This window comes from Cnephaeus nilssonii, assembly GCF_951640355.1.
Source record: "Cnephaeus nilssonii genome assembly, chromosome: 8".
Classification (NCBI taxonomy): domain Eukaryota; kingdom Metazoa; phylum Chordata; class Mammalia; order Chiroptera; family Vespertilionidae; genus Cnephaeus; species Cnephaeus nilssonii.
This window is the reverse complement of record NC_137079.1, coordinates 25,400,685-25,414,351: the sequence shown is the minus strand read 5'-3', so window position 1 is coordinate 25,414,351 and position 13,667 is coordinate 25,400,685. Positions and strand designations below refer to the sequence as shown.

Genomic DNA, 13,667 nt, shown 5'->3' with positions numbered 1-13,667 from the left:
TTTATATAAAACTGTGAAAAAATCCATGATCGTCTTTTCTTCCTTTGAATATATTTATTTTAGCACACAAATTTTATATTCTGTCTTTAATGCTATTTCTGCTGCACAGCTGCTTTACCAAGACTCAGACTCCTACGGGTCCCACTTGGTCCGACATGTACCTTGAATATGCTTTCACAGTGTTTGATTTCTGCAGTCGATTGTATAATGAGGAAGGAGTGTGCAGTGAGTTTGTAGATTCCTATTAACCAGGTCACCCATGAATCTATTTTCGTGCACTTCTTTATTAAAAATAGCAGAGAACACAATATTTAAACACAGCTACTTGTAGGAGCCTAGCTTCAAAACTACACCTAATAAGTCTTCTTCGATTTGGCATTTCAAAATGTTGTACTACATTTTCTCATCACCAAAGCACCTCTCCTCCATTTACATTCCAGGATATGAATAGAAACCATTACAAATGACAATGGATATTTTGGATAGTCATATGAATTTGTGATTCTCTGCACCATTTAGACCATATCTGTAGTGTTTCATTATGTTCTTAGGACTGCCTTTGAATGTGGCCTATAAAGAGATAGATACAGACCAAGATTACCAAGACAGGACAGAGAGTGGGAGTAGATAGAAGAAAGCTATCTTCAAACATTTGATGGAGGATATCTCGTAAAAAAGGAGAGTAAAATTGTTCTGTGTTGTATCCAAAGACAGAATCAGTGAGTGAAATCTACAGTGGGATTTTGATGCAACCTAAAAAGTACCTGACAACTAGAGTTGCCAGACTCTCTGGAACAGGTTGTCATGTGAGATAATGAGTCTCCAGGCACTTTCAGTGTGGGACTCTAGGCTTCCTGGGCTGTCTGCCAATACTGATGCTTTCAGAAAAACATGTCCACTTCAGCTGTGTGAGTCAGTGGTTTTTACTACCTGCCATTCCTATGGTTGTGGGGCACTGAAAAAACAGAAGTACTGTTGTGCTAAATCACTTAATACAAATGCCCTAATGGGCCATGACAGCCAAGGCCACAGTAGAAAGTGAGTTTGGAGTTGTTAAGGCAGGCATCCTTTTATTCCAGGAAGATACTTTACTCATGTGGCCCAGCTATTTAGATGGTTTCAAAAATCCTTCAAAATGGACCACAATATTTCATTTTGTTGCTTTAATCAAGACTTGGTCACTCTTGGTTGAAGGCTGACACTTCAGGACACTCTTTCAACATAGCTCAAGACAACTCTCCAAACAAGACCATAGCAATGAGTCATAGACGAAGCTGCACCCAGTTCACAGAAGATCCATTGAAAATCCTCATCAAAACATTCAACAAACACGTCACTCTAGTTACACTTCCAAGCAAAAGCTTGCTTTAGAAATAGACATTGAAGTCTAGAATCCTGATTTGGTTTCAGAATTGAAGAGCTAGGTACCAAGTTCAGAAAAGGCCAGAACCCAAGGAGGATGTAGAAGCAAGTCAACACCGAGATCACCCTGTGGAGAAGATTCAAAGTAGAGAAGACAGTGTCCTACCAGCTACACTTCCTCCCAATTGCACACCCTCATTCTGGCACTGGGAACAACTCATACCCTGGCATTGAGTCCACAGAGCAACTTGCTAAGGAAATTGGGGTTCCAGAGACAAGAGTCCAAATTTGGTTTCAAAATTGAAGACCTAGATTCCATGTTCAAATAAAAAGAGAACATAATGAACCTCTAGAACAGAAACAAAACCAGGGACAAGATCTCTGACACGAGGCAGTTCTAGGTACAGAATGCACCAATCTCATTAGCAATGGTCTTATTTCTCTGAAGCCAGAACAGGACGGACCAAGAGACAAAGCACTGTATTTGATGTTATTGAACTGGGATCCAACTTTCTCTCACTCCTCTTGGGAACATACTCTTATAAATGTACCGTCAGCTTCTCCAGAAGTGGAGTCTCTGGAGACAGTCAACAGGACTTCAGGAGGCAGATAGACAGAAGGCACCACACAGCCTTACCATGGAGCCCAGCTCCACAGTTCAGCATATGTCAAGGACCATGAAAATGAACTTATTCATATAATTAAAAAATATCTGTGTAAATATCTGTGTTTTCCGATGGTCTTAGGCGACCCTGCTAATGGTTCTCAACCTGTGGGTCATGACCCACAGGTTGAGAACCACTGCTGTAGAGCCTAAGACCATCGGTAAAAACACAGATATTTACATTATGATTCATTAACAGTAGCAAAATTACAGTTATGAAGTAGCAATGAAAATAATTTTATGGTTTGGGGTCACCACAACATGAAGAACTGTATTAAAGGGTCACAGCATGTGACCAAACAATAGAAAGTTTGAGAACCACTGTTTTAGACAGTCTCATATGTAAAAAGAGGGCATTGGAATAAGATGAACTCCAAGGTGCCCACCTATTGTCTGAAATTCTCTTGCCTCTCCATACCACATGTTGTCTGGCACACTACTTACTTTTTGCCTGACAGGTAGGAGGTAAAATAAAGCAAATTTGTGGGCTGGAGGAAAACCTTCCGATGCCTCGGTGTGTGTTTCTAGGGTGGTAACATTACACTTTAGCTGCTCTAAGACACCTTTCTGCCAAGTCACTTTCACAAGCTTTAGACCCTTGGATGCATTTTGATTTGGGATTTGGAATTTGAGATTATGATTATGTTTATACATACCTTTTTGGTCTCAACTGTGGTATGAAATAATGAAGACGGCCTTATGAATTTCAACAACCTATGGGTAGAAAAGTCAGCAGGAATGGTGAGGACTCCATATTTTATAAAGTATAGGTTATAGATTGGTCAGATTTTCTTTTTGAACTTTCAAAGTATAGCAGTTAAACTCAAAATTAGATTTCATATTGATCATAAGGCTCTTGACAAAGCAAAATTGTATTACATGATCATTGTAGACAATTTAAAAATAAAGAAAATTACATAGGCAATTGCCTATAATATCTCAAAGATAACTGCTGTTAAAATTTTGTTAAAATTTCCTGGAATGTTTCTATGTACCTATACATATTTGAAAACAAATTCAAATTGATATTGATTTATAAACCTCTTTTGTTGACAATGGTGAACTTTTTATTTCACTAAATATTCTTTTAAAAAGGATTTGATTTGAATGTAGATTTGGGAATCACCCAATTTCTAGTGTGTGGATGCATCAAAATTCATTTAACCTATTTCCTACTGTTGGGTATATGAAATGCCATCTTTTGTTAACATAAAACCATATGTGAAATTATCCTCTTCTATAATTCCTTGACAATGAGTGCATTAGATATAAGTCTGATTTATCAAACAGAGAAAAGTAAAGCTGGAATTCCTTTTTGACAGTACCGGCAACCCTACTGGGAATTTATGAGAAAATTATAAACTATACACTTACTATGGTTATTCAAAATGGCAATACCAAAGGTTTAGGGTGTGCTTCTCCACTGTTGCTATCATGGGGTCTGTTACTATGCTCTTGGCTTTTTCACACAGTCAATGTCTTACGTAAACATCAAAGCAGTGGACTCACTTTTATCTTCTGTTGATTCTCCTTTAGCCTGATGAAGTCCTCCGATATCGACCAGGATTTATTTACAGACAGTTACTGCAAGGTGTGCAGTGCACAACTGATATCTGAATCTCAGCGCGTGGCCCATTACGAGGTAAGGACTGCTTTTCCCACTCAGTGTTTCCAAATGGAAGAAAGAGTAGCATGGGTCGTGGTTGTAGGACTTGAGGGTTCCCCTTTCTGTAGTTGGGAAGATTTTAAGAACCACAGGGCTTGTACCTTTGTAGTCTGAGCTCAGGCCAGGAGCAATGTGGGGATGTGGCGTTGGGAGTGAGGGCTGGGGAAATCATTCTCAGCCCCTGGCTGCTTCCCAGATTGTGTTTTCTTTTCTTTGTACCTTGGCCCCTCAAGACTCAGTGGGTTTTCTCTGCTTGTTAAATCTGTCATTGCTCATCCCTGAAGTTCTTTGCAGAAACACAAGGCAGGATGCATTAGTGCCAGCTTCTCTTTTCTTCAGTGACCCTGAAGATAAGCTTGAGGCCCTTTGTTCCTCACTGCAGGGAAACATGGCAACATCCTGGCTCAGTACCAAACTCCGTCCACCTGGTGGCTGCTGCCCTAAATGTGTTTATCAGCTGAAAGACTTCCCCTGCAGAGTTATAACAAAGTTTTAAAGCCAAAATACTCTTGAAGGACATAATTCAGTGCCTTTGGCTCTTTAGGGTGGAAGTACAAATGGCTGCCTTTCGAAGCTCTATTGGGAAGAAAAGATGAGAGAAGAGAGGGTGGCCAGTGTCTGAGGAGGGAACAAGGGGCCATGCATGAAGAAAAGGGAAAGCTGGGCCCCCAGATGCCTAGTGCTGCCCAGGGCATGTTTGGTTTTTAAGAGAACATATACCAGTGGGAACGTAGTTTTTCTTTCTTTTTTTTTTATTTCTAAATTATATTTATTGGGGTGACCCTGATTAATAAGTTTATATTGTTGTAAGTATATATTTTTATAGTACATGATCTGTATATTGCATTGTGTTCCCACCACCAAAAGTCAAATCATCTTCCATCATCATATATTTGCTCCTCTTTTCCCTTTGCTATCCTCTTTTCCTCTTCCCTCTGGTAATCACCATACTGTTATCTATGTCTGTGATTTTCAGTTTTATATCCCACATATGAGTGAAATGATGTGGTTCTTGGCTTTTGCTGACTGACTTATTTTGTTTAGCATAACGTTTTCAAGGTCCATCTATGTTGTTGCAAATGGCTGTATTTTACTTTTCTTATGGCTGAGTAGTATTCCATTGTATATATGTACTACATTTTCTTTATGCAGTCCTCTATCAAAAAACACTTGGGTTGTTTCCATGTCTTGGCTACCGTGAATAATGCTGCAATGAAAATAGGGGTGCATATATCTTTGCGAATAAATGTTTTCAAAATTTTCGGGTAAGTACCCAGAAGAGGGATTGCTGGGTCACATGGTAACTCTATTCTTATTGTTTGAGGAACCTCCATGCTGTTTTCCATGGTGGCTGTACCAGTTTATATTCCCACCAGCAGTGAATGAGGGCTCCCTTTTCTTCACAACCTCTCTAGCACTTGTTATTACTTGTCTTATTGATAATAGCCATTTTAACAGGTTTGAAGCGGTATCTCATTATAGTTTTGATCTGCATTTCCCTAATAGCTAGTGAGGTTGAGCATCTTTTCATAAATCTGTTGGCCATTTGTATGTCTTCTTGGGAAAAGTCTCAGTTTAGGTCTCTTGCCATTTTTTAATAGGATTGTTTGTTTGTCTGGTGTTGAGTTGTAGAAATTCTTTATATATTTTGGATATTAATCCTTTGTCAGAGCTGTTGTTTGCAAATTCTTCTCCCATTAAGTTGGTTTCCTTTTGTTTTGTTGGCAGTTTCTTTTGCTGTGTAGAAGCTTTTTAATTTGATATAGTTCCATTCATTTATTTTTGCCTTACTCCCTTTGCCTTGAGGGTCAAATTCATAAAAACTTCTCTAAGACCAAGATCCATAGGATTAGTACCTATGTTTTCTTCTATGTCATTTATTGTTTCAGATCTTATATTTAGGTCTTTGATCCATTTTGAGTTCATTTTTATACATGGGGACAAACTATAGTCTAGTTTTATTTTTTTTGCATGTGGCTCTCCAACTTTCCCAGAACCATTTAATTTTCAAGTGTAATAATGTGCATGTAATTTTACATTGGACAGCTTAGCCAGAAATTTTCATTTTGTCTGATGACTCTGACAAATGCTAGTTGTCACTGTCACTCATAAAACTCATCTGAGCCTCAGAATCCTCTGTGCACAATGAAAATAATAATAATAACATGCACATTTACAAACTCAGAATCACGATAAGCTGACCCTATATACCCCTCAGGGTTTTGTGGCAATCCAATGAGACCTATTGAAATAGAAATAGTATTTGTGCAAATGCTTTGGAAGCTGTAAAGTGTGCCACACATGCAAAATTATATTGTTTTTCGTTATTAACTCTGTTGTAGCAATATTTTGTTGAAGGCAAATAAAAGTTGCTCTTTGGAGAAAACTAAAAATGTAGCATCTATGAAAAAAGCATATTCTTTTGTCAATAGGCAATTGAATGTTAGAAGTAAATGTGTATTCTAAAGAATTATCTAATATGGAAGATATCCATCTTTTGAAATTAAGAACTTCCTAATTTCTGTGGATATTGCTTGATAAACACACATGGTTTTATTCTTTTGATTTCCCCCAATTAAGCAAAATCAGGGAATTTGTCTTTTCTTTGAAATTCCATAGCTTCTTTAATAGTCCTTTATGTTCTCCCTTTACTAGACATTTTATGTTCATATTTAATCATTTCACTAGATTCTTGAGTACAGAAAAAGAATCTTATTCATTTGATCTTCTGTAATCCCTGGAATTGTGCCTGTTTGTCATAGATGCACAGTCAGTGTTTGTTTATAAAAATATCCTGGTGACAATGTCCAGCCCTGCTTTGTCATTCCCTGAGCTAAAAAAGTAATGTCAGAAAATTGAAGAAAACAAAAATGTTTTTTAAAAGGAAAAATATCTTAGCTGCTCAGTGAGGGGTTTAGTTATTTGAACTCAAGTTTTCTTGTCACCACACTGTACTCTTGTAATTTTTTAGAGGATGTGTTAGTATTTGTTTCATGTAGCCTGAATGAGAAAAAGAAAAGAAAGCAATTACAATAGATCTGCAATTAACAATGTTACACATCATTAAAACAACATTAAATGCATTCCCATTAACCATGGATGGGAACTCTGAATGATGTTTCACTCCCCGCCTCCAGGCAGAGGTGAGGCACTTCCTTCAGTGAGAAATGGCATGTGTGTTCTTGCTGCAAAGCTGCCTTGCATGTGCAAAGGGCACAGTCAGGACTGTGGCCACCTCATGGGATGCAGCTGGTCTCCCAGTTTCAGTTAGGAGACTTCCAAGGACTTCTTCATCTCTAAAAGGATGGCTTCCATTAGATAATTTTAAAGGCCATTTGAGAACTGACACTCTGAGTCTATTAATCTCTCCCCTCCCTCCACCACATCCTCTCTGCTGAAATTGCATATAGAGTGGGTCTCTATGAGCCCAAAGTCCCACTCAAAGCACTGAAAATGGCATACTTATTCTCAATGCTCTATCACTGATGTATTGCTTTAGAATGATTGTATTCTTCAGTTCAACCACATAATATTCCTAGCTTCCCTATGGAGCAAATCATTGACAAGCCACTGTGTACTTTCTGTATGTCCAGAACTATTAGTGCTAGTTATGACAGGGGGTTCTCATACTATTTCTGTCTGAGAAATAGTCTCTGCCCCCAAGAAGATTATAAATTCATTAGAAGGAAAAGCCACGAATAATTCAGAGTGGTATAAATATGTGTGTGATACTGAGAACATCATCTGTAGAATTCTGCTGCCTGCTGATTTACTTTGTTATAAACAGAATGTTAGTTCTTTGGCTTTCTGATATATACTACATTGTGCTGTTAGCTTCTTTTATTAGCTGCATACTCCAAATTCAAAAAGGTGAGTCATCACCAAGAGCTATTATGGTCAAGAAAGATTTTTGGGGAATGTCATGAATTTTCTAGGCCTCAATGGATGGGTTAGGTATAGGGGTTGCTGGAATGAGAGGTGTTGGTATCTCCAAGAAACACCGAGGAGACTTGGTTGTCTGGACTGGAGGATTTGTGTAGGGAAGGGAGGGAGTAGGAGCATATATAGGTATGGTGGGGTCAGGGCATAAAGAGAAGGGGTGTTTGGATTATTGTGAGTTTCTTAGGTATTTGGGAGCATCCTATATAATAAAAGGGTAATATGCAAATTGACTGAACAGTGGAACAACCGGTCGCTATGACGTGCCCTGACCACCAGGGGGTAAATGCTCAATGCAGAAGCTGCTCCCTGGTAGTCAGTGCTCTCCCATAGGGGGAGCGCCACTCAGCCAGAAGCCCAGAAGCCGGGCTCACAGCTGGTGAGTGCAGCGGTGGTGGTGGGAGCCTCTCCCTCCTCCATGGTAGCACTAAGGATGTCCAATGAACATCCCCTGGTGGACTCTCGGACTGTGAGGGCTCCATTACTGTGAGAGGGTGCAGGCCAGGCTGAAAGACCCACATGAGTGCACGAATCTCATGCACTGGGCCTCTAGTAAGAGTATAATTGAGCATTTCTGAATGATAGTCCATTGTTTGTGGTCTAGGTGTATTGTGAAAAGAACAGCTTTTGATATGACTTGTCCCATGAGACTAGTGTGTCAGTCCTCCAGAGCAGGAGAGAAAAACATAGCAGATGGGTTAATGGCTAATAGCTGCATGCCCCATTTAAAAGACTGAACCTTTGTATAGGACAGAAAAACATAATATATATCTAATGGACCAAACCCTTTCATGCTATACTTTAAAAATCTCTTTTTTCATATAAAGTCCTGAGATGAAAAAAAAAAAAAAAAAAGGGAAATGTCAGGCATTATTATTTTTTTCTACTTGCTAAGCGTTGCTAACGTGTTAATGTTTTGGTGGAAACTATAATTAGATGGTACCTCTGCTCACTGGGTGAATAGTCTGAATTTATAAAACAAGTAGTCAGAAACACAGAGGGGAGGAGCAGGCTTTCAAATAAGAATGCCTGGGCCTGGCCGGTGTGGCTCAGTGGTTGAGTGTTGACCCATTGACCCACGAACCAGGTGGTCACTGGTTTGATGCCTGGTCAGTGCACATGCCCAGGTTGCAAGCTCAATCTCCAGTAGGGGCTGTGCAGGAGACAGCCCATTGATGTTTCTCTCTCATTGATGTTTCTCTCTATATATCCTTTTCCTTCTTCTCTCTCTAAAATAAATAAAAACATTTAAAAAAAAAGAATGCTTGAATGTCAATGAAGCATCAATCAGATGCTCAAACCTCAGAGGGAAGGTAGGGGAGGGTGGGGGTGAGGGGGAGAGATCAACCAAAGGACTTGTATGCACATATATAAGCATAACCAATGGATGCAGACACCGGGGGGCGGGGGGGGTGAGGGCATGAACGGGAGTGGGGTGGGGGGCAATGAGGGGATATATAATACCTTAATCAATAAAGAAAAAAAAAGAATGCCTGAATGTTATAGAGATTAGGCAGTGAGGCCACTTGAGTAGTTAGCTGTAGTTTCAAGTGCTAAAGAATAATTTTTTGCAAAGGGAAAGAGTTGATTGCATGAGTGAAGGAGTGAATTTTTGGCATGTAGGAAGAAGAGGCTTTGTACAGGGAAGACCATGCAAAATAAAACCAAAAGGACAGGGAATTTTTATTTATTTATTTATTTTTTAGTGAAGCTGAAGGAAGCAGGTGAATGAGCAGATCTAGAAGAAAAGAGAATACTCTTGCTAGGCAGGCCCAATGAAGCCAGCCATAAATGTGCCCGCCCCTTTTGCTTGCCCCTTTCTTATAAACCCTAATATCCCCTGTGTTGCTGTGCCATGTGTGGAATTAATTGTTTCTTGTGAAATCAGTGGCTCAGTTAACCTGGCACCTCCGAAAAAGACTGTAAGCTTCCTGAGGGCAGGCAGGAGTCATGCATTGAGTGTTTTTCATTTATTTCCACAGCACCCACCACAGAGCTTTGCCCATGGTTGTTGCTCATTGAAACTTGGAGGTTTATTAAGAGTCTGGGGGTGAGACCAGAGGAGGAAAGCAGTGGGCCAAGTTTAATGGAAGCATTGATGGGCCAGAAGATGCTTTGGTATACATTAGGAGTCAATCTGTACTTGGGAGCTGACCTTCAAGGTATAAGTGATGGTTTTGTAGTTATTGGAAAGGCAGTTCTCTAAACTGATGAGAAATCCTTCCCACATATCTGAATGTTGAAGTAATGTCAATCCTGGTAAATGAACCTCATTAGCTCACCAGGGAATGGCAGACTCCAGTATTGTTCCCTTGTAGCAGCAAGCACATTGGGCCTCCTGAACTTGGTTTTTCCTCTTTCACTTGTTTTGATTGCCTTCCAAAAGGACTTTAGCCTTACCCAGCTTTCTTTTTAATGCAAGAGAATAGCCAAAGTGCATTCTCTGGTCTCTTTAATAATAGTCAGGGTATAAGTACATTGCAGGTAGAAACAAGGTGAAAATTCAGGTGCCCAACATGTGCTGATTAAAGTGTCATAACTTTCTGGAACTTTGATGCCTTAAATGTCTTCTTTCCCTTGGTCTCTCACACCTTCCTCTCAACTTTGCCTTTTCTTTTTCTTTTTTCTAACTGACTGAGTAAACATATAGACTATACACCTCCTTTCCCATGTATGAGAATTGTGTTTATAAACACAATTCGTGGTTCTCCAGCTCATTAGTCCTGCCAGGGACTACATTAAATGGACTTGAGTACTGTCAGGGCTCATTGGGTCCACACCTATCCTGGGTATAGCAGGCATGTGCTACTAGAGATGCAAGTATTAACTGGGTGAGAACAGAAACAGACCTTTATAGCAGGATTCCTGTGATGATACCTTCTTCTCACTGTACAGTAAGAATTGCTGATTTAGTATTTTTAAATCTCCTGTAGCACGGCCAGTGTGGGTCAGTAGTTGAGTGTCGACCCATGCACCAGGAGGTCACCAGTTTTATTCCCGGTCAAGGTACATGCCTGAGTTGCAGGCTTGATCCCCGGGCCTGCAGGAGGCAGCTGATTGACATTTCTCTTTCTCTCTCGCTCTCCATTCCTGTCTCTCTAAAAATCAATAAAAACATATTTTAAAGAAATCTCTTGCAATCATGACATGCTTAACTTCTTCCAGATGCTATTAATATAATCATTGGTGCATTTGTCCAGCCTAAAGCAATTCTTGTTACCCTTCATAATGTCAGAGGACTCCAATCTATTTCTAGTTGGCGTAAAGGTTGTGGGTTATTGGTAAGCTGATTAACAATCTATTTCTGATTTCCTCTGTTTCTAGATCATTTCATTAAAGAATCTTGAGCATCTATAAAATTTGTAACTATTCTTAAATATTGTGTTGTTTTATTTTAGCAGGTCTAATCATTTTACCTTTTATAAACTATTATTAGTCAAAATAGTTCATTGCAACACAAAAATGAATGGTTCATAGACAGGCTTCAGTGAAGTAAACAACAGTAAGCTGAAGAACACAGTTAACTTGAGACAATATACACTTTGGCTAAGAGCATTTGTCAGACGGTGTGTGTGTTCAATGCTCATTGATTATGAGTGGGTAGAGTAGGCTCTGTGTCATGATTTCTCATTTGCTGAGAGCAAATTATGTTTTTCACTGGATATTTAGGAGCCAGGCCAAATTTTTCCCTTGGCTAGAATTCAATCACACAGTCCCACCTAACTGCATGGGAAGTTGGGAAATGAAATGGGTTGAACAAACGCATAGGATCATCTCTGCACCATTTATCCCTCTAGTCACCAAATACCCATTTCATTTTTTTCTTCAACCCATAGGGCACACACATCCATTCTTCAAGTTTTACCCACTCACTAATGTGGATGTAATTCATTTTGGTTCAGGAACCTATGAATAAAGAGAAAAATTACCTCTCCTCCCCATACACTTTAGAGCAGTAGTGGTAACATTTCCCATTCAGAGAAAGGAAGGCAAGAAGACAAAGAGTAATCACTGACTCATAGCAAATTTGGTATCCTGTAGGGCAACCATTGCGAAGATGATCTTTCCGGAAAGTCAGGGAAGTTCCCCCAATAGATTCTGATCTTGCTCTCTGGGAAGGACTTCCTTGTTTATTTTTCTCAGTGAGCCCTGGCTCAGCCCACTAGCTATACACATTTATTGGGCTTCCTTGTCCACGCTCCTCCATGCCACATTTGAAATAGATCTTGGGCCCTAGGCTGCCAGCATTTATAGCCCACTTCTTGCCCAAGATTGATTTAAGACTTACTGCATATTCAAAGCTTTTCTAATTCAAGATCATAACTGCTTTAGTAATATAATTCTCTCAATAAGATAGAAGGCTTTTGATTAATTTTTTTTTTCTGAAAGCACCATTATGTCATAACCATGCAGTTCTTTCCTAGACACACTTTCAAGGCTGTTTATTTTATTGCTTCCTTACCTCTGTACCACATTCTATTTTTCAGTTTAATGGTAGACTCCTTGAGGTTATCTAAAAGTAGGTGGAAGGACCACATCATTAATATAAATTTTGCCAAAGGCCTGAGCTACAATGTATAACTGAAAAGTCTCACTGTGTCTTCAAGTTACAATGTCTTTTAAAATGACATCTCTTATGTTTTGGTGACTGGAAGCAATTGGCATATTGACTTTTTCATCTCTCTAAGACCCAGATTTCTGGAATAACTATTTTGTTTTATTGTCCTCTGCTAATGTGCCAGTTATACATTATAGTTCTTTGATTCTTTCATTAAAAAAACTGAACAAACATCACTGACAGATAATAAATAACAAACAAGCAAAAACAAAACATGCATCCGTGTATTCTTTTTCTCCCATCCGTTTGTAGCTCTTTTTAGAACCATAACCATCACCTTGCATAGAACCATCCAGTTCCAGAACTATAAGCTCAGTAGGCAGGTGATCTATCTTCCACAGTATTATAGGCAACTAGAGGCCTGGTGCACGAAATTCGTGCACAGGGGGGGGGTGTCCCTCAGCCCAGCCTGCACCCTCTCCAATCAGGGACCCCTCGAGGGATGTCCGACTGCCATATAACGGGCAGTTGGACATCCCTCTCACAATCCAGGACTGCTGGCTCCCAACTGCTCACCTGCCTGCTTTCCTGATTGCCCCTAACCGCTTCTCCCTGCCAGCCTGATCACCCCCTAACCACTCCCCTGCCAGCCTGAGTGATGCCTAACTGCTCCCCTGCCAGCCTGTTTGCCCCTAACTGCCCTCCCCTGCAGGCCTGGTCACCCCTAACTTCCCTCCCCTGCAGGCCTGGTCATCCCTAACTGCCCTCCCCTGCAGGCCTAGGTCTCCCCCAACTGCCCTTCCCTGCAGGCCCAGTCATCCCCAACTTCCCTCCTCTGCAGGCCTGGTCCCCCCCAACTGCCCTCCCCTGCAGGCTTGGTTGCCCTCAACTGCCCTCCCTTGCAGGCCTGGTCCCTCCCAACTTCCCTCCCCTGCTGGCCATCTTGTGGCAGCCATCTTTGATCACATGGGGGCAGACATCTTGTGTGTTGGAGTGATGGTCAATTTGCATATTACTCTTTTATTAGATAAGATAGTTTTGCCAGTATTTTGCCACTGTGTAGCCTGGATCTGCTCTATGTGTTCCCTCCCCATTACTATCCATCTACCAAGCTAGTGTCAAATATTCAGGTTTTATGTTATGGGAGAACCCCAATTTCTAAAACAAAGTAGGCTAACTGGTAACAAACAGTCTCAGCATTTTAGAAATAAAAATAAAAGAAATAAAAATTTATTTCTTGCTCATAGGATAGCTCATTGTGAGTTAGCAGAGGGGGATTTTGTTCCACATAATTCTTTAAGACCCAAATTGACAGAAGCTCCCCCGTCTTTGCTCCTGACATTGCTGTATTAAAATCCAGCTGGTCCCTGGAGGACTAATGGGCGATGTGGGTGATCGTGCAGGACATTTTAGGGGCCAGACCTGGAATTTTATCCACCCACATTCCACTGAGCAGAACTAATCATATGTTTTCTTCT

At 40.3% G+C, this 13,667-nt stretch overlaps 1 protein-coding gene across 1 annotated transcript in view; it reads left to right on the top strand.

The window, feature by feature from the left end:
* Positions 1-3,566: 3,566 nt before the first annotated feature.
* ZMAT4 (zinc finger matrin-type 4) overlaps positions 3,567-13,667 on the top strand; it is a gene marked incomplete at both ends in the record, with an annotated part of 210,295 nt that continues 200,194 nt past the window's right edge. The window contains one exon of the mRNA XM_079779624.1: positions 3,567-3,668. Coding sequence (XP_079635750.1) covers positions 3,567-3,668 — 102 coding nt within the window. The remainder of the gene's footprint in view (positions 3,669-13,667) is intronic.